The 20,372-nt window shown below is 33.1% G+C and overlaps 1 protein-coding gene across 1 annotated transcript in view; it reads right to left on the reverse strand.

The window, feature by feature from the left end:
- Window positions 1-929: 929 nt before the first annotated feature.
- The window catches only part of LOC110709454 (signal peptide peptidase-like 5), a 30,178-nt gene continuing 10,735 nt past the window's right edge, over window positions 930-20,372 (reverse strand). The window contains exons 3-14 of the mRNA XM_021887667.1: window positions 18,182-18,293; window positions 14,903-15,022; window positions 14,539-14,696; window positions 12,089-12,259; window positions 8,976-9,010; window positions 8,687-8,843; window positions 5,401-5,454; window positions 5,228-5,320; window positions 2,292-2,434; window positions 2,023-2,093; window positions 1,427-1,507; window positions 930-1,334 (exon numbers count right to left, since the gene is read on the reverse strand). Of these exons, the coding sequence (XP_021743359.1) occupies window positions 1,234-1,334; window positions 1,427-1,507; window positions 2,023-2,093; window positions 2,292-2,434; window positions 5,228-5,320; window positions 5,401-5,454; window positions 8,687-8,843; window positions 8,976-9,010; window positions 12,089-12,259; window positions 14,539-14,696; window positions 14,903-15,022; window positions 18,182-18,293 (1,296 nt within the window). The 3' untranslated portion in view covers window positions 930-1,233. The remainder of the gene's footprint in view (window positions 1,335-1,426; window positions 1,508-2,022; window positions 2,094-2,291; window positions 2,435-5,227; window positions 5,321-5,400; window positions 5,455-8,686; window positions 8,844-8,975; window positions 9,011-12,088; window positions 12,260-14,538; window positions 14,697-14,902; window positions 15,023-18,181; window positions 18,294-20,372) is intronic.

Genomic DNA, 20,372 nt, shown 5'->3' on the forward strand with positions numbered 1-20,372 from the left:
CTTGCCGCGATGTCAACCTAGTAGGACGTCGATGTATGTTTCGTATAAAAGCAAAAGGCCTTGTCGATCCTACAGATGGAGCCTCAACATCCTTATGACAAATATTTTGCATCCTAATATAATGATGCAGCTGTTGTAATGTATGAACATGCATATAATAATAATAATTCCTTAATAGGAAAATATAATTTACTTTGTACGATAAAATAGTTTACAAAAGTGTGATATACCTATAGTCAAAGTGCAAACCAATAGCCACTCTATTGGTATGTACCCAAGGTTTGACATACATACTAACAAAATCATCAAACCATATTATGGTATACCAACATGGACTGAAATAGTACCACTGAAATAGCAAAAGATAGTGCCTAAACGTAAAGTACTAGCATCACCTACTACCATCATCACCTACACATGTTTTTTCAACCACAAAAATATTTACAAATTACACTGTATTGAGGTAAATCATTTCCCTTGCCCTTTATCCCATGCCTCTACTAACTTGTGAACTCCTCCCGACATTCGTTGGATGAGCATAGTAAGTCACCCAACACAGCGGGATTACTCTTCGAAATCGCCGGAGCTCAAATCGCAAACTGGTGTTCGCAACCTTTTTAATCACCACCTTCATACATTCGCAATTTTCATCGACCTTTTACTCTACAATACTCTTATGTTTTCTCTCTCCTCTAGCAATCCCATATTTTTTTTTACTTTACAATTGCCTTTCATTTACCCTTTTCTTTTATTTATTAAAATTCATTTTTTAACACAATCAGACAATGTGCAGGAGGGGGGCCCACTGCTTTTCTCTTTCTCTTCAATTAACAAGAAAATTACCAAAAAGCAATTCTTTGAGTCCATAAGGAGTAAAGGTACTAGAGCTTGAGAAATGCTCGGGTGGGGTGGGGGAAGGAGTCATGTCATAGAAGCAGAAATGGACAGTACTATTGCTGCTGTATTGATCATAGTCCTAGAACAGAGCGAACAAATATAGAATGAAGTAATTTTGCGCTCTCTGATGCGCTGCCTAACATTTTTTTCTATACTTTTTTTAGTCCTATATCGTGAATTATACATTTTGTACAACATAACAATACACCAACTGTATGGTATCCCTCCCAAAATTAAACATAATAAAGCAGAAAAGATTATGCACAATAATCGATCATGAGTAGCCTACATATATCGACCAGTGTTGAAATACAATTTTGGCTAATTACTGGCCTTTCACACTTCAGCAGATTGTTGTCCATCTGATTCTGATTCAGATTCACGATTCCAAAGATCTTTCAGCTCACCTCTGAAGAAACCCAATATAACTGCCGGGCCTGTACAACAGATTACTCATGGACATTAGGATGATATGCTTAACAAGAGGCATAAAAGGGTAGGCAGTGTACTATTATTGACATATTTTTACCTAATGTACAAGGTACGAGATACAACAGCGCAGGTTGACCCTGTTCCATCAGGGACAAAGCTATGTATGTGAAGATGAGCCCTGCAAAGGATTTAACAAAAAAATAAATATTTATGAAGTGCAAGAATCATGAACTTTCATGGCATAACAATCCATTTGATGAGATACAGCGGCCCCACTGTTGTAGTCTCCAAGCATTCTTTCTTCAGGGGTGGGGGAAGGGACCTAAAGGCCCTAAACCCCAATAGTAAGAGAGGCCACCCAAGAGGCTGCACTTGGGAGCTCGTAATTTGTTTCTTGTTGCTTTAATTTCCATTTCGGTTAGAATTTTTCCTTCCTTTTTTTTTAAAAAAAGGGTGGGCAACAAGAATATTCAGGTTTCAATGCGCTAATTATTTTTATAAGCATAGTTACAGGCATGTTAAAATTTTTCCTTCTTTTTTTATGCGGGTGGGCAACAAGAATATTCAGGTTTCAATGCGCTAATTATTTTTATAAGCAATAGTCACATGCATATTAATAAAATTAGCTAGAATCAAACCATTTAGAGTGAAGTTCAACAGAAGCCTGAATAAGAACATTTAATTGCTACTTACCAACACCATAACCAATCACCAACCAGAAAAAATATCCATTGATTAAGCCCTTCTTATGTGCCTTGTCGAATCTGTTTTCAGCGAAGTAAGATAGCTGAATTAATCTAGAAGGAAGAAACATATGTATTTTAACCTTATTACTACGCTTCAAACAAAGAAATGTAAACAGTTAATCTTCACGACTTCACAATAGCAATTGTCTCTCCATAGAGCCTTCAATCAAGTAAAAGAAGCACTAAACCAAACAATTTTGAGCAAGATAATAATACCTGTAGCAAAATGAGACAAGTAAACCAGGAACAAGAATGTCTCCAAAGCCAAGCAAATTATAACCATTAAATGGATCATTAAAGCGAGGGATTCTCAAAAGCATAGGGAGATTTTCGCCGCCGCTATTTTGACCACTGGCAACCTAGAGATAAATAAAAAATGCACATAGGGGAGTCTTCAGCTCAAATAAAAAAGACACAAAAAATGAAGATAGAAATCAAAAAAAAAAAAAAGGGTTGGTAGCAGTGAGAATACCACCGTATATGAGAATGGAATTGCATGAGAGTAATTTGAGATACATGCACGTTCAGTACTTAAACAATTTGCATATTCAGTTCAAAAATTATGGACAATAATTTCTTTTCGTATGTGTGTACAAAAAGAAAGAACAGACATGGTAACACATAATCCATCCACCAATATCACAGTATAACATCGACACAAACTCATGTAGAGTAGCAGGGGCATTTGCCTTTTCCAGCAGTAGAAAGGTGTGAGAGAGAGAGAGAGGTTGGTTGTCTATTGGGCTCTCCAGCCTCTAAATTCATCATTCGTCCCTTTGGCAGTTTGGCTGCCACAGATATCTTGAGTAGTTGATTTGAAGAGAAAATGGGAGGGACAAACAGTGAGTCAAACCGTGGAATGAGCAATTTATACCACAAGTTGTATAAATTGGACTGTCAGATCATAAATATCAAGAGTTAAGAATTGTTTTCACATAAGTAGTTGTTACTCACAAGGGAGGTATTCTCAATTGATATAAGAGATCCAATGAGAAATTTCCTATAGATGTGTAACTTTTTTCAATCAAAATATACGAAGTACATATCTAACCCCAATGAGGCTTGTATCATCTGTACTCTCTCTCCCCAGTGAATCCTTTCAGGGTAGAAGTTGGTGGCTAGGGTAGACAAAATGTGGTAAGTTAAAAAGGCAAAGGGAAGTGGTCATATAAGGACAAAATGCTTAGTGGTGGCAGTGATCAAATGGTTTGGACCGTAGCTGATGACATATACACTAAGACTATATTTGACAACACTAACTGAAATAGAACCAAGACAAAGTTGATTGAAAAGGTAATAGTTGAAATTTATAAGGTGCATAATTAACGAGTTGTTCAGTAGCTTAAATTTTATAAGGAGCTATATATATCAGCACCATAAAATTTTAAACTAGGTGTTTTCTAAACAGATAATATTATTTAAGGTGTCTTAAATTTCAGCACCTTATAAATTGCATGAAATTAGTAATATAACAAAACCTTAAAATTTGAATCAACAATAATAAATATATTTAAAATACATACAGCTATTAGAAGGATTGAGGTATGAAATGAAGTCAAAAGCACTCATTGGTATTATTTTAATTCTTTGGAGGTGTATCTACCATTGTAACTCTTTTAAAGATTATGTAATAAGCCAAGGGTGATAGCTAAATGAGGTTACGAGCAATGTATAATATTAACCAACAATTTTTCACACAGATGAGAAACTCAAAACAGAGAAATTAAGAGTTTACATATTTCCAGACCTAAACAAGAAAACAAGTCAGAGAAGGTGGGCTACCACAAACTTGCAACTAGAACTCCATCATAGATTTATGTGGGCTACCACAAACTTGCAAGCTAGAACTTCATAATGTACGATTTGGGGGTTGAAATTGTAATTATAAGCCTTGATTAACATGAACATAACCTTATCTCTAACTAGTGGAAGTTGAATAGAGACATTTGTTTCCATTACTCATAAAAAGAAAACAATTTGTACAGGCCAATACTTTTCTGTTCCATTTTCTGTGTGTGGGAGAGGAGGGGAGGTTATTAGGGCACTTTAAATAGTAAGAAATAATAAAGCCTTCTTCACATGGGTGTAATGAAGGCCTCGATTTTCTGCTTGAGGTCAGTGCATGTATTGTGGAAAAAAAGATCTGTAATAGCCTGGAAAAGTGACTAAAACATCAGTGTATCATGATCAATCCCAGATAATACTTTTTAGACTTTTATTTTACCAAAATGATGAAGAATAAAATATATGATGAAATTAAAATTAAAACTAAAGAAAAGCCTTCCAAAATGACATAATATAACTGCATCATTCTTTATTTACTGATAAGCAAAACATGTGATAAAACAAACTGATGCCTTGATAAATCCAAAACAATGCATTCCTATTTGTAATTGTAACAATCAAGCCTAAATACCCTCTAAGAGTAACTAACAAAAATAAATGTCTTTTCATGAATCTAAAACTACCAAACTTAAGTTAAACATATCAAGACTCCTAATCATAAGGTCATAATCCATTATGCTGTCCAAAGTAGATACAACTTCCATTGGCCTTGCCAGCAACCATAAGATGATAAAATTGCTCTTCAACAATATCTTTCAGGCAAAATGAGACTTAGCTCTTTTCTCCGATGGAACCTAGAAACCAGCGAATTATTTTCCCTTCTGGAAACCTCATCATCTCCAATAGTCATTGTAATTTTGTGGGCTAGGTGTTAGGAACCTATCTCTAACTATTTTTTTCTGCTCAATAGAGAGCTTACATATAAATACAAACCTAGAGTACCAAATTTATAGTGCAAAATGTCCCATGATTCCCTTCCCATACCATGTATTGAATAAAACTAAATACCATGCAACAATGTTAGAAGGAGGACTTATATAATTAGAGGTTACTCCAATGTACAACAATCAAGAGACTAATCTACGAGTAAAACAAATTGAGATGATTATCATGACAGGATTCTACACCTCTCTTTTCTATATGTATAGGATGAAACTATCAAAGATTAATTTTGGACACTAAACAAACTAAGTATGGTAGGCAATACAAGATAGAAGATACCATTGATCAAGAGAAGTCAGATGCATGATCAAGCAAAAAAAAAAAAAATAGCACAGAAGTCCTAAGCATGTAATGAAAAATCTCACCACAACCATGACGCTTTGCTGGAATATACTTTTTGATATGAAGACCCAAAAGATATCATATAAGAACGCGCAACACAATAGCGCTGTTGCAACCTGTGGATAAACTAGAAATTTGGTCAGGGTAGTATGCTTCCATATGTAGATAAAATGTAATAGGAGAGAATTATTTGCACCTTTATATTGGGCAACCGAATCATCTGCAGAACTCTGATCATAAAACAAACTCCCTGACAAAATATATTACATTGATGTAAGTTAAAATGATAAAAATCACTACATTTTATTTCAACTTTATTATTTTTAAGAAAGATCCGAACAGTTCAAAAAGCAAGTATCCACTAGGTGAACATTTTCCCAATATTGATTTCTTAAGATCATTTAAATTTGACAAAAAGAAAGCAGCAAAACGAAGTAAACAGAGATTTCCCAGGGTACAGTGATATCTCAGCATTTTATGGGCAACTATTAAGGAAAGAAACAGGTAGCATCACACGGTCAAAGTGAAGATGGTCACTTCAGGTAGAGCATAATTCAGATATCCGATAATTATATTCTTTAATATCTAAATCCAATCCCAAAACTTAAGATATCAAATATCCAAAAAATTTCAGATTGAAAATTACCGTATATTCAATATCCAATGCTATTAATGAATAAAGACCTAGTATTGTGACCCAAAAGTTACAATAACTACCTATGTTGATTAACCAATGATTAAGTAGTAAATCTCAATATAAAAATCCAATTTCAAGCCAAAAGAAATGCAATTGATCTAGATAATCTATTACTACACTCAATTGAATGGATCCAAAGATCCATAAGGGTGATTGAATATATGCTAAGGAGAGAGAGAGAGAGAGAGAGAGAGATTTTCCCACGTAGTTTGTCGGTCAAACCAACGATTTGATTCTCAGAGAGAGAGAGAGAGAGAGAGAGAGAGAGAGAGAGAGAGAGAGGGGGTCAGGTCGGGTTCGGGCCAGTCAATTCAGGTCACGGGTAAAGAAATGCTCAACCCTAACCCAAAGTTTCGGGTTTGGGTCAACCCAACGGGTTAAGAATAGTTTTTTTTATTTAATTTACTTTTGGTTAATTTTTAGAAATATATGATTTTTCAAGCTTTCATTGCTATTTATTTTTCATTTAATCGAATATTCTTACCAATATTACTTTTAGCCATTACATGTCTACAATATAATTTAAATCGTCACCAAAGCACATAATTCCTAACTAATTAAAACTAAAAGTCAACTATTATATCCCTCATCTAAATAAGAGCATTATGTTTTATTAAAAAAAAACAAAACAAAAAACTTATAGCATTGTGTTATCTTCACTAATTAGTATATACGAAGTATAATGTAAAGTTTATTAATGCAATATAATTTTTCATTTAATTATAAAAAAAAAAAAAAAAAAGATATAGTATAAAAGACGTTGACCATACAAAATTCAAACTAAAAACTATCTAATAGTAGTCGGTGGCATGACAATAATTTGGGTTATGCGGATGCAATTGGTGTGGGTCGATGGTTGGTGTGGATCTGAAAGAGAGTTATATGAGATAGATAGATAGATAGATAGATAGATAGATAGATAGATAGATAGATAGATAGATAGATATAAAAAAGTGAATAGAATGTAGGATGTTAGAAAAATGATCAAACTCAATCAAAGAACTAGGTTTTCATTTTCAAAAGGAAAAAAAACTACTACCTCCATTACATATTAGTTGCAACTTTGGAATATTTTATCTCTCACAAATAATACCCAAAGTTGCAACTAATATGTAACGGAGGTAGTAATAACAACGAGTCGGCGGGCGGTTTAACCCGCAAATTTACGGGTTAAACGAGTTCGGGTAAAAGTTAATTTTTTCAAGACCCACAAAAATGGGTCGGATTCGAGTCGAGTCAAAAATTGACAAGTCTACATCAGTGTTTGAAAAAGCGCGCCTAAGGCGCTGAGGCGCAAGGCGAAATGGGGTAAGCGCTTAACTTGGTCTGGCGAGGCGTTTTTGGTAAGGCGCAGCCTAGGCGCACAAAGAGCACCCGAGGCGCAAGTGAGGCGCACCCGAGGCGCACCTGGAGAAATTTCTGCCAATTTTTTAACTGCTTGTACAGTGCGCCTCACTTCAAAGAGGTGCCTGAGGCGCACCTTAGGCGCACCTAGGCGCTGCATGAACCTTCTTGCTTCAGCGCGCCTTGAGCTTTTTTATACATTACTCTACATACAGTGTGTCAACAAATCAGATAATCACTCCAAGACATAAACATAAAAGTCTACATCTAAAAGTTAAAAGCAATAATACAAATCAGTAAGTTGCTACAGCTTCTTAGTGCCATAGTTTCGTTTCACAAAAACTTCACATCGTTCGTTGCTCGGTATCATGTTTTCACCTCCATTTTCCAGAATTATTGGAGTTTGAAATTAATAAAATATTTACTTCATGTCCAAGATGAGGCTCGAATTGGCTAGGGAGTCTTGGAAAAATAAGAAAGCTCAACAAAGAATAAATAAAAAAGGGAGAGAAATGGGTGAGAGGTATGGGAGAATGAGGAGAGGAAGATCGTAGACTAAAATGTGGGGAGACTAGGAAATGAGGAAATTATGTTGGGTTCATTTATAAGGTAAGTGGGGGAATTTTAACAAGTTTGAAAGTTTCCACAATTACTTGATTTTTTTTATAACCAATATGAATCATAATTGAATTATATGAATATATTTGAATATTCGATACCCAAAATGGTATCTAATATATGAATTTTCTAGTTGGTCATCCGACCCCAAATTATCCAAAATCAAGATTTGGATTGTATGTCCAACAAATTAAATCAGAAATGGAACAGGATTTTAATAAAATATAGCTCAACCCTAAAGATTATGCATGAAAGGTAGATATGATTTCATAAAAATAAGATAAAATCTACTCTGTATTAATTTTAGCACCTATCACCATCAATAAGTGTGTACTCCATGCACATAGCATGAATGGAAAGCTATGCTCTCTTCCTAAAAGTTAATAACAAAAAAAAAGGAGCTTATATATCAAATAGGAAAAAAAGAACTTCTGATTTCTTTGTTTAGTGCACAGCAGACATAATTGTAAATGGGTTGGATTAGTTTTGATGTGGGCAGAGAAGCTGGACTTTGGTTTTGATAAGCCAAGAACACTTCCCCTCAAATGTGGATGAAAAATATAAGTCAAATTAAACCCAATACCTAGCATCTATCTGACATGTAGCCATGTTTCAAAAGATATGCTCTACATACTAAATGACAAATTGTAGTAAAACAAATACACTACAGGCATATTAAATGAAGGTTATTCACATTTCAAAATTTATCATACATGCATTAAATTCTGTAAAATTGGATGTCCAGAACTCACAAAGCATTAAAGTCCCATACACAAGACTATCAATATGAAATTGATACAAAAACAGATATTTATGGGCTTACTAGAATATCTTGACCAATCCACGAGTATGATCTGTGTCGAGTCACCACCCAAAAAATTCCAAAGCCAAAACAAGCCAACCAGAACAAACAACGAATAACATAAAATTCCCCAACCAGAGGTAATTTAATATGTATTTGTCTGGCATTTCCACATCGTCTGCTTAGCAACATCAAACAGAAACAAACATTCAGAAAAATAAACCAATATGTTGTTTTTATAAAAAAATTTACAGAACTTGTACATGAAGTTTGTGTAATGTCCACAAAGAAAAGCATATGTAAGACCTACCTTAGCAAAAGACTTGTGAAGCAATAATACATTCCCTGTAGACAGAACACAGAATTTTCATAGTGAATTAAGCAATTAACCCTATAAGAGAAGCCACAAACTAAAGCAACATAAATAAATATGGAAGGTATAAACTAGAGATTCTGGATTTTAGCTCAATAAAATAAATTAAAAAAATAATAATAAAAAAATGGCTTTGCTGTGCATAGAAGACAAATAATATAATCAAATTTAGCCTCCATTTTGAACAGTGATTTTCCGTCTCCAAACTAATAAGCATCCTAATTCATGTAAGCTTCAACATACAAAATGTAAATGTGAATTTCAATCTCCACAGTCCACACTAATAACCATCCTAACTCTTGTAAGCTTCAACATTATGTAAGAGAATGCAATCCTATGAAGGTAAACTAGCTAGTTTTCTCTTTCCTGATGGTAAAATTCACGAATACAAAGCTGCCAAGACAATGTTATGCATATAGAGTATAGACGCACCAATGGAATTAGAAAAATGTTTTGAAACTTGTCATACAAATGATTATACAGTAACATGGCTTTAAACACACTATGGCCATTATCAGAGGCGGATGCATGTAGTAGCAAGGAGGGTCAAGTGACCCCATTTGAACAAAATAAATAAATTTTTTTCATATAAAATAAATTATTTTTGTTATAAAGTTGAGTTTTTTCCCTATAAAATTACCCACTTGACCCTATTAAAATTTATCAAATGTATTTTGACTCCGTTAAATATTTTTTCTGCATCTGCTTCTGGCCATTATGCTAAAGCATAAATTGATAACTCATTACTAAAGTGAGTAATTGTAATTGTCACTATATGTTCTTTTATGTTCTACTTTTTTTTTGGCAGAATTATGCTCTACTTTGTAGATACGTAACTTAAGAAAATATAGAAGGTGGTGAGTCTGTGTAAAAATAGACTAAAATGGAAAGTGAGTAGAACCAAAAAAAAAAATGGAGAGAGAGGGAGTATATATCTATATTCTGCATAGTTCCCAAACTATAATAACCTCCAAAGTATGCACCGTACCACAGGTCCCGGTATAAATTGACTTTCAAAAATTTGCTCATTTTAATGAAATGAGCAAAATATATGGTAGCTATGCTCATTTTAACGAAATGTGCAAAATATATGGATGTCAATACAAACCGACTTTTTTAAAATATGCTCATTCCTATAAAATGAGCAAATTATATGGATGTTGGTTTATACTGATTTTCAAAAAATTGCTCACTTAAGGAAATGAGCATGATTAATGGAAACCAGTATAAGTTGACATTTTAAATTTGCTCATTTCATAATATGAGCAAAATATATGAAAGAAACTCACTTCCAAAAAATTTCTCATTTTATCAAAATGAGAAAAATTTATGGAAGTCGAAATTGCTCATTTCATTAGAATGAGCAAACTACATGAAAGTCAATTTTCATATAGTTTATAATTTCCTTATTTTATTAAACGAGCAATACTCATGGGTATGCTTTGATCTCTTCACTTCTGCAATAATTTCTAAAGAAAAGATATACGCTTTGTAAACAGTCCCAAACACGGGGTTTCCTAGAATCCTGCTCAAATGAGAGAAAAATGCGCGGTGAAATGATGGACGAGAGAAAAATCTAACTCTACACTCCCTTTGTAAATTTTCTGAAGTGAAACGTTTCTCATGTTTGTCTATGCTTATGTAAGACTTTAATTAATAAAACCTTTAATTATTAATAAATAAAAATTATAACAATTGAATATTGATTATCAATTCATTGAGACGATTCGAACAAGTACCCACAAGACTATTTTTTTTTTTTTATGTATAAATCACATTAGTCAAAGTGGATTAGGTGAATAGTGCAAAAAGTCAAAACGTATCACTTAAAAAAAATGAGGAAGTAATAAATTTTAGATATTTGTATTTTTCAGTGGTAATAAAATGAAAGGGAATAAGAGATGGTGGTAAAAAGGCTGGATAGATGGTAAATGGGTCTAGCAAGGTACAATAGGCTCTACTAAACAAATTGTGAATAACCTTTGACAAAAATTTTATAATAAAAAATAAAGATTAAAAAACAACTTTGATGCAAAGCCCAAAACAAGTGAACTAAACTTCAAAAAGTTATATCCTTATTTAATTTTACTATTTACATGTATTGTAGAACTTGTATTCCCTCAACAAGAAACATGGGCATTGCTGTTGGTAGGGTAAGGAAGAGAGCGAGGAGAAAAAAATTGAATAAAATTAAAATAGGGTAGAATTTTAAGGAAAGTAAGCCCGTGTTTGCTTCACTTATTCATCTTTAAAAGTAATTTTCAATGAAAATAATTTAAGTTCAGTAAAAGTAAGTTTATATTAGTTAAATTCAATAACTTCAAAGAACAATATAATAGCAAATTAATAAAAATAAGTTTTAATCAATAAAATTTAGTAAATTTAAGTAAGAAAATCAATAAAAATATTTTACATGAAACAAAAATAATTAAAGTTCGGTAAAATTTAGGTGAGAGAGTCCAGAATGTGGCATTTAAAAACAAAGGAAGTATATTTGACAATTATTGGAAAAATCACCTTCAATACAAACAAATTTGAAATGATTAACAAGAATATTAAACTTTCATAAATATAACACACAATTTCATAAAATTAGCATAAATAATCCAGATGAAAGCCTACACTCCCTTACTAAAACTCTTCATAAGTGCACCTGACCCGAACCATAAGACAATTTATTAAAATTATAGCATCCAAAATTTTTACATTTCCATAATTTATAATCTAAATGACCTATGTAATTTATGCAAAAGTATTAATTTTGATCTCTGTAATTTATACTTCGTAATAACATTGTTCATAGTTTGCTAAGACATTTGGTGTGCAAGAGGAAAGCCAAGTGCAGATACATGTGCACACAAGTTCTGCTATTCACATAGAAAGTAGACAATTATATATATCCTTAGAGTTAAACAAAGTATCCATATATTGACCCAAGGCTGGAGGGAAGAAAATCTCAAGTCAAGTAGTATTCTACATTCTAGCACTAGCCAAGAAAAAATTCTAGCAGTCAATAGCAGATATAAGAATTGTCAGAAACCAGATATTACCTCAGAACCTCCGATGAGGAACATAATAATCAGCACAATGACAAACCATGATGACATAAAAAAATATAGTAGCAGCAGGAACGCTGAAGCCACAATGAGAAACACCACAGCACCCATCACATTTATGTCAAGTGTATCCAGCTCAGAATCATCCTTGGCTGCAGAAGATTCCTGTCGTAAAAAGATTACAAAGGGATTTCAAAAAAAAAGTACAAAGGATTTAATTGATGAATATAGACTATTCATTCCAAGATATCAATTTATAGGAGGATGAACAATTAGAACATTTAGAAGACTCCAAGTTAATTTTCTAAATGATATGTTACCTTAGATAAAGGTCTAAAATATTGACCTCCCAATCTTCTTTAAAACATTTAAAATTTGGACTCCAAGTTTTCTTAAATATATAATATTTATAACTTAAAGATACGACGCCAACTTTAGAGCATAATAAACACTAGAACATAAAGTCATAGTTGAAACAACTCCAAATCCGAAAGCAACCAAGATTTGGACTCTTGAAGCACTACAAAGTTTTTCTTATAACTGGTCATCCTAATATCAGTTCTTAATATAAGTCATGACAATGAATAAAGCCCTTCAACTACAGGAACTCCCCATTCAGCCCAAACCTTATTCTTCGTAATGGCAAAGGGGGTGAGGGGGTGGAAATAATGAAATAAGTTAGTTAGAAGAAAGGGCAAGGTAGCTAATTGATTTTCCACTCTATCCTGAAGCTACCTAACTAGATGTTCAGACCTCAAATATTTCAACCATTTCTTATAGATTACGATACCCAAGAGACAGCAGCAAAACACCTACCATAACAGCTTAGTTCTCTTGTATTTCCAAATTGTAAATTACTAGCATCATAAAAATACTTCTTCAACCGAAAGATAAATGTGCTATCTTCCATCCGTATGAATATGACCAGTGGTTGAAATTGAAATGAAGCAAGATAAGAAAGGTGTGGAGTACTTTCCCAAGTTTAAAGACTGAAACCAAGCGAAATGCCTGAAGAATAGCAAGGACATGCTCAAACTCTAAAAGTTGGGAAACCGATAATGTTGCTTGTGTAAACAACATAAGCGAAATCCCTTCCTACTTTAAGGCCCTGTACTGAGTGTACGCTACTAGGATACTAGCAATCTTATCCATAACAAGAAGACACCCAAGCATCCTAAGTAAACCAGAAAGGTAAGAAAGGATACCCTCGCTGCATACCTCACAAATCCAACCCAGCTCCTCTGGGCTACTCATTAACTATTACAAAAAAGAAAGCCTATGAGAAAAACCCCAACAGCAATTTTTATTTAATCCCAAAATCCTTTACAATGTAATACCTTATTTTAGAAACTCTAACTTATCTTAAGCCTTCAAAAGGCTAAAACATAATGTCCTTCTGATCATTTCGCTAAATGTCATCAACCAACACATTCACCATAAGATTGGTTGTAGTACATTACAACAAACTACACAAACATATATAATAGAAATCTAAGAATAAAATAAAAATAATAAATGTAAAAAAAAGACAATACTTAGTTTAACCCTAAGACACTAGTAAAACTAACCAAGTTGTACAAAAATACGAGTTATTTTCCCAACAAAAAAATAAACATTTGTAAAACAAGAGTTAATCATCCAAACAAATAATGAGATTTTCAATGATACATAACATTTGTCTTGGGGTAATAATACCTCTGTTCTTTTACATTCTATTTACTTACTATAGATACGCTATTAAAAAAATTGTTGAAGAATGTGAGTAGATGTATGATAAAGTAAGAGAGAGAATGTAAAAATGTGGGTTGTGTAAATAAAAAGGTGAATAAAGTGAGAGAGTATGAAAATGTGTAATTATTGAGGGGTTAAAGGGGTAAGATAGTAAAAAGGTATGCCATAAATAGAATAAAGCAAAGTGAGTAGAACATAAAAGAGCGGCCTAAAATAGAAAGTGGGCAAATCAAAAAAGTGAAGGAGGGAGTAGCTATTTATATCAAAACCCATGAAAAGCAATTTGAAATCAACCATCTGTTCATCATAAATATATAACAGAGAACCTTAACTTTAGATTTTGTTTATTTTCTATCAAGCATATACTAAATTTACACTATAGGCTGCTTGAAATTGACAAACAACAGTAAGTAGCAACAGAGAAGATATGTACAAAGGATAACCCTACTATACTGAAGTAAGACTTATGTTTGTATTGTTATAGAGAGGCAAGAGATAATTTAAAATCAGCCTATTTTTTGAAAAAGGTTGCCCTTCCTGCCATTCATAAAATTCCAAGAACAAAAAAGAGCTTATATCCAAACATTATGTAGACTACTTTGTCATCATAGAATATGTAATTTGAGTAGTAGGTAAAACTACACACGAAAAAATATACTTCCGGACAAGACAAGCACAGTAGTTCAAAATGAAATGAGATTTAAGTAGTAAACCTTTCGTGACAGTTCATCATAGCTTTCATCAATCTGTTCTTGTACACATAGATCCGGCCAGATGGAAGCAATTGTAAGTGTTGCAACAGCTATAACCCATAATAAGGTCCTAGGAAGATCAATAACTGGAGGTTTTAGCAAGTCTATTTGCAGCTCCACTGGAAATAAATCCCCATTAAGAAAAAAGGGAAAAGGATATTAGTATAGGTTAAAGTGGTTAAGCAGCAGAAGACTATCATCCAGCTTTAACCATAGTTATCCTAACTGCTACTGGAATTTGGCAAAGGCTAACTCATTGTCCCTCATAACACATATTTACCCTTATTTTGGTCCAAACATTCATTTATGAAAAGGTTACAAGTACCTCGATTCCTTGCTTCTATAGCTTTGCTAAGAACGTCTCCTCCGGATTTTAAAATCATGGCGACAGGAATAGCAATGTTCAAATCAGTTACATTCTTGGAACAAGCCATTTCATCTAGTTCTGCAAGGAAAGAAAAATACTCCATATTAACTTATATAAGACATACAGCTTTATTTCATAATGTCACTATACAAAATTAAGGTGTTAGTTATTTTACCCTTCAAACTTCTTCTAATTTGCAATATTGAATATAAGTATATATGGTTTCACTGACTGCTCATTCATTTAAATATGAAATGGAGGAAGAAAATAGCTTGTATAGGCAATAAATTCCAATACCTAAGGTTATGGAGAAGAAACTGGAAAAAGGAAAATGATGGAAAGGTCATGGTTACACAGGCAATAAATTCCAATACTCAAGGTTATGGCTTCAATATAGGTTCTTTGCGTATAATCCACCCAAAATTCTATCATTATTTTTTAAATTTTTGTATGTTGGGGCCTTAAGAAAAAAAAGGGAGAAATAATAAGAGAAAGGAGCAGACTTGTAAGCAGTGGCAGACATAATATACAAGTGCATATCCCTGGTGGAAAATACAATCCTATTTTCTTTTCTTTTCTTAAAGAAAATTAAGGAAACATCACCTTATCACATGAAAGATTGGTAGAAAAGGGAAGTTTGTAATTGGTAAATTTTTACTTTACAAGGTTTTTGATTTAAGTTGTATTGGGTTTTATTTTAAAAATTGTTTCTTATACTTAGTATAACTTATGATGTATTATTGCTCTAAATTATACAATGATTTATCATGTTAGAATGTTATAATTGAATCCTATTATAATTGTGCACACCGTGCTTTAAAATCCTGGATACGCCACTGCTTTTAAGTATACTATTCTTTTACTCTTTTAATTTCCAGCAGGGAAGGGGGGGGGGGTAGTTAAAGTTGATGATAAGTATTATTGTTGAACTGCTTTGATACAAATTATACATGTATGTGTTCTTTCCCCCAACGTCAAAGTTAGTATCAAAATAGTGTAAAGTTCAAATTGTTGCACTTATTCTTAAACAAAGGGAGTAATATTTCTTTATCTAATGTTTTAGGGAAGTGTGGGGTAGGAGAGAAAATCTAATGTTTTAGGGAAGTGTTGTGGAGGGGGGTATTAAAGAAGAATATTAATCATTATAAATTTTTTTATGTATGATTTTAAACAACATACCAGTCTGGTCCAAGATCGGCTTTTAAAGGGTTTTGGAACAAACAAAACTAGAGACCAGAAAATTAGATTTCTCAAATAGACCGGATCGGTTTTCTTCATTCTAATCCATTTTATTTATCAAGTGCGGACTGGGTTTTTGAACACCCCGGTTAATCCAACAAGGATGTGAAAGAAGCCCAACACTCAAATTTCCTACACGTATAGCACCGTCACAAATGTTGGTGGATTTTTGCTCAAAGCAGCAAGGCAACAACAGCAAGAGTTCATGAAGACGGTGAAATATTCAAGAAATTAGAGATAGAAGAAAAAGAGATAGGAGAATATCATAACAATGGGGTTCTTTGAGAAGATATGGCTAATTTAGCGGTGTCAATTTTGGAGCATAGTATCAAAAAAGTTTCAGGGAGTAGCATCTCACTAAATCAGTATCATATCTGAATCCATGGTAGCAGATGCACAGCAGCGAACAGCGAACAGAAGAAGAAGAGACTAGCAGTCCAACAAGAAGTCGACGCAACTTGGTTTCAATTGTGATTGCTCTTGAATTTTTTCCATTAGTGTTAGAAACCATCTTCCTTTTTCTTTGTACTTTCCTTAGGTGATGCAATCTAATAGTTTCTGTCAAAAAAAAAAGATGCAATCTAATAGTTTCAGAGTATTTATCTTTTAATTGTATTTTAAACCATTAATGGAATTGTTTTTTGGTATTTTTCATTCAATTGTATTATAAACTATTCATGCAATTGCTATTCGAATTGGTTATTGAATAATATTTACAGATTGCTTGTTTTCATTACATTGATATTCACATGTTATTAAATTAGACAATTCTTTGAATTAGAGTTTTGTTTTTTCAATTCTTGATTCTTAATATGATTGGCTAATACTTGTATTTTGTAAGGTATTTAGATATTTTAAGCAATAAATTATTGAATTGTGAGAATGAAATGGTGTAATTAAAGTTACTCCCTCTGTTCCCAAAGCTCAACTCACTTTCTGTATATTCAGTGTTTCAGAAGTTTGATTCACTTTTACTTTATTCCATTTTTACAAATCCTTTTCACTACCTTTCCAGCCACTCTTTTTTACTTTATCCACCTTTAACCTTTCCTAAAAAAAAGAGTCTGGCCAGTCTAAAGTGAGTGAATAAGTAAGTTGAAGTGTCGGGAACAGATGCATTCATTATTATCGATTGTTCACTACTTAGATTCATAATTTACTACACTATTTCCTTCTTATTGATTCGGATTGTTAGTACTTAATGTTTTTATATCATAGGGTTCAGATATATCCAATCCAATCCAATCTTTAAGCAATCGACCCTAGCTTTCCCTATACATGATTAGGATGTTGAAGATGGGTAATTTTGGCAGACACGCAACAATCGTACCAATATACATGGCAATTTCTTAATTATAGATTTCTTTGCTTTTAGACCTAAGATTAAACTACATTTTTTGCAGTGTAAACCTTAGTAATGGGTTTCTTGTTAATAAACATGACATTTTTCACCCCAGAGTTTCCTCCTTTGTTTCAATAAAGGAAGCTTAACAGCTCATCTTCTCTCTCTTCTTCTTCCCAATACAATCCATACCACTCAGCAATTATAAAACATGACCTTGAACATATTGGACTCAAGGAAAAATCAACAAAACATTAATTGTGCTCAACAACATCACCACAAGTACATCTAATGCTGCTACCCTTTTGGGAGAAACAGTTTAGCCAGTAAATAGCTAAAAATAAGTCGTAGAAAAAGAAGGAAACATGTAGCATAGATAGATTTCTTCCAGCCACTATTGCAAACAAAAAGACAGTATTTGCGTTCATTGTGTATTTTACTTGCTCATCTTCATAATAATTGTATATTTTTTTTCCTGTCTCTCTATGCATAGCTCATCTTCAATCAACATATACTTTTCATTCGCAAAAAATCAACTAGAACACACACTGACTAGAAAGAGTAAGAGAAACAAAAGATTAAAAATATACAGACAAAAACTGATTGACACCCTGCAAGCTAATTAAAAAAGAGAGAGAGTGAAAAGGAAATCCAACCATCTTGGTTATTTATGACAATCAAAGCTGCAGCACCACCGGATTGAGCAACTTTTGCCTTGATTGTGTATTCGCATTCCCCCCGATTAGAAAGTGCAACTGATTGACTCACCTGGAAAATAAAAATTGTCTCAGTCAAATAAATTATACAGTTACAATAATATTTTTAAGAAAGACAAACAAGAGAGAACAAACAATACAGCAAGGGAAACTGCTTCACATATTCCCCATCAAGTTCAATTCTTCATATTTACTCATCTATATATGTTCTCACATTTTCTTAGTCATCTTGATGTCTATCAGATTAGATCCTCATGTAACTCAGACTCGGCTAATAGTGTCAAAACATAGGTACATGTCCAGCTGTAGACAGCCATTTTCTGAATTTTTTGTCTGAAATAGCTATATCAATGTCCGAATTCCAACAAGAGTATAGGAAGCGAAATGAAGAATCAGAGTAACATTAAACCATCATAATTATTGCACAAACCAACCACCAAACAGTCGTCACCACTCTCATGCCTACCAAAGTAAACATCATACAAAATTCAAAAACAAATGTTCCCCAATCTCTTCAATCCCACAATGCAAAACACATTTCAATGGTTTGTGGCCTTTAATTGATTACAGGGAAAATTTCATTGAGGTGGCATGAGGTTTTACAAAAATTAAAATGAGGTAGCTCACCTTTTGATACTTACATACAGATGTCCTACTATACAACCTTATTCATAATCACTCTTTTTGGCAACTGGAAAAGTAAAGTACTAATATGTATTTATTGATAGAAATTCAATTGGTGGACATGAATGGGGGATACAAACAACCCTCAAAAGAGCTATATATACCATATATTTGCTTCCCTTTTTTTGGGTATAAAGTTATAGGGTTTGAAAATGATAAAATATCGGTTGTCAATACCTCAAACTTCAACAAATTTTTAACAGAAAAATAAATTCTTTCCATCATGCAGCCAGATTATGGTTTTATTAGATGAACCTTCATGTACAGAAGTGACTAAAATAACATCAACAGCTTCTACTTAATCATTACAAAACTCTAGAAAAGAAAAAAATACTCTCTATTTTTATTACACTCTAAAAGACACTAACATGCACTAAGAGTGAACATTTCTTGTAAGGGATTGAAATCCTCTGTGCCATTTCTCTGCACCACTAGGTGTGCCAATTTTTTTCTAACGGACTATGTCACATAATTAATTTTATTTTTTCTTTTCATTGTTGCGTTCAATTTGAGAGGAAAAAAAAACCTTCACACCTATCCTCCACCGCCCCCCCCCCCTCTTTTTCCTTCCACCCTCTACCAGTCATCTTTCGATTCATCTCTAGTGGGAAAATCCTCTAAACAGCTAAATCTATCTAACTTATAACCCCTTATATAAAAAACAAAATAAAGTAAAATACAATTTAAGAAAATTATAATAATCCAAGACTCCCCCTATATTCTAGGGTGGGAAATTCTGTTTGAGAGTTTGAATGTGGAGGTTGTGAAGGAAATTACTCTAGTTGAGAAGGAGTTTAAGAGAGAGAATTTGATGGAGACAGTAATTTTGTGCTCGGTTATAAATTTAAGGATGTGAATATGAAGGGGTTTCATGGTGGTCATCAGTGAAGGTTTACAAGAAAGAGGAGAGGTAGTGAAGATTTAAAAAAATAAGAGATATTTAAATTATTAGTTGTATATTTTTAATATAAAATGGGGCAAACATGATGATGTGGTCCAAAGGCCAATAACATCAAGTGGTACATAAATGAGAGTTATGAGACATAAGAATGGGACAAAGGATTTGAACTCTCCTTATAAGCTTCAGCATTCATTTTCAACTTTGAGCATTTTTGCAATTCTTTCAAGCACCTAAACACATCAACCAACTAGTCAGTTCCTGGTTGCACAAGCCAAAGTGTAACTCAAGCTACTAACTAGATTTTGACTTTTCACCAATCTGGTCTTTAGGTTTTCTTCTAGACCAAATCACAGTCCCATTAATAATTGGGCTGACACAACCACCAGTGTAGTCATATTCAGAGAGCTAATCAAAAACAATTATCAGTTATCTTCAGTCAATTAATGTACTGATGTGACTACTAGCAAATTAGCAATTGAGTATAGGATACATCACAGATACACTGATGGGCCTAGAGAACTTGATAGTGAAATTGGAAAAAAAAAA

Source organism: Chenopodium quinoa, unplaced genomic scaffold, assembly GCF_001683475.1.
Source record: "Chenopodium quinoa cultivar QQ74 unplaced genomic scaffold, ASM168347v1, whole genome shotgun sequence".
Taxonomy (NCBI): Eukaryota; Viridiplantae; Streptophyta; class Magnoliopsida; order Caryophyllales; family Amaranthaceae; genus Chenopodium; species Chenopodium quinoa.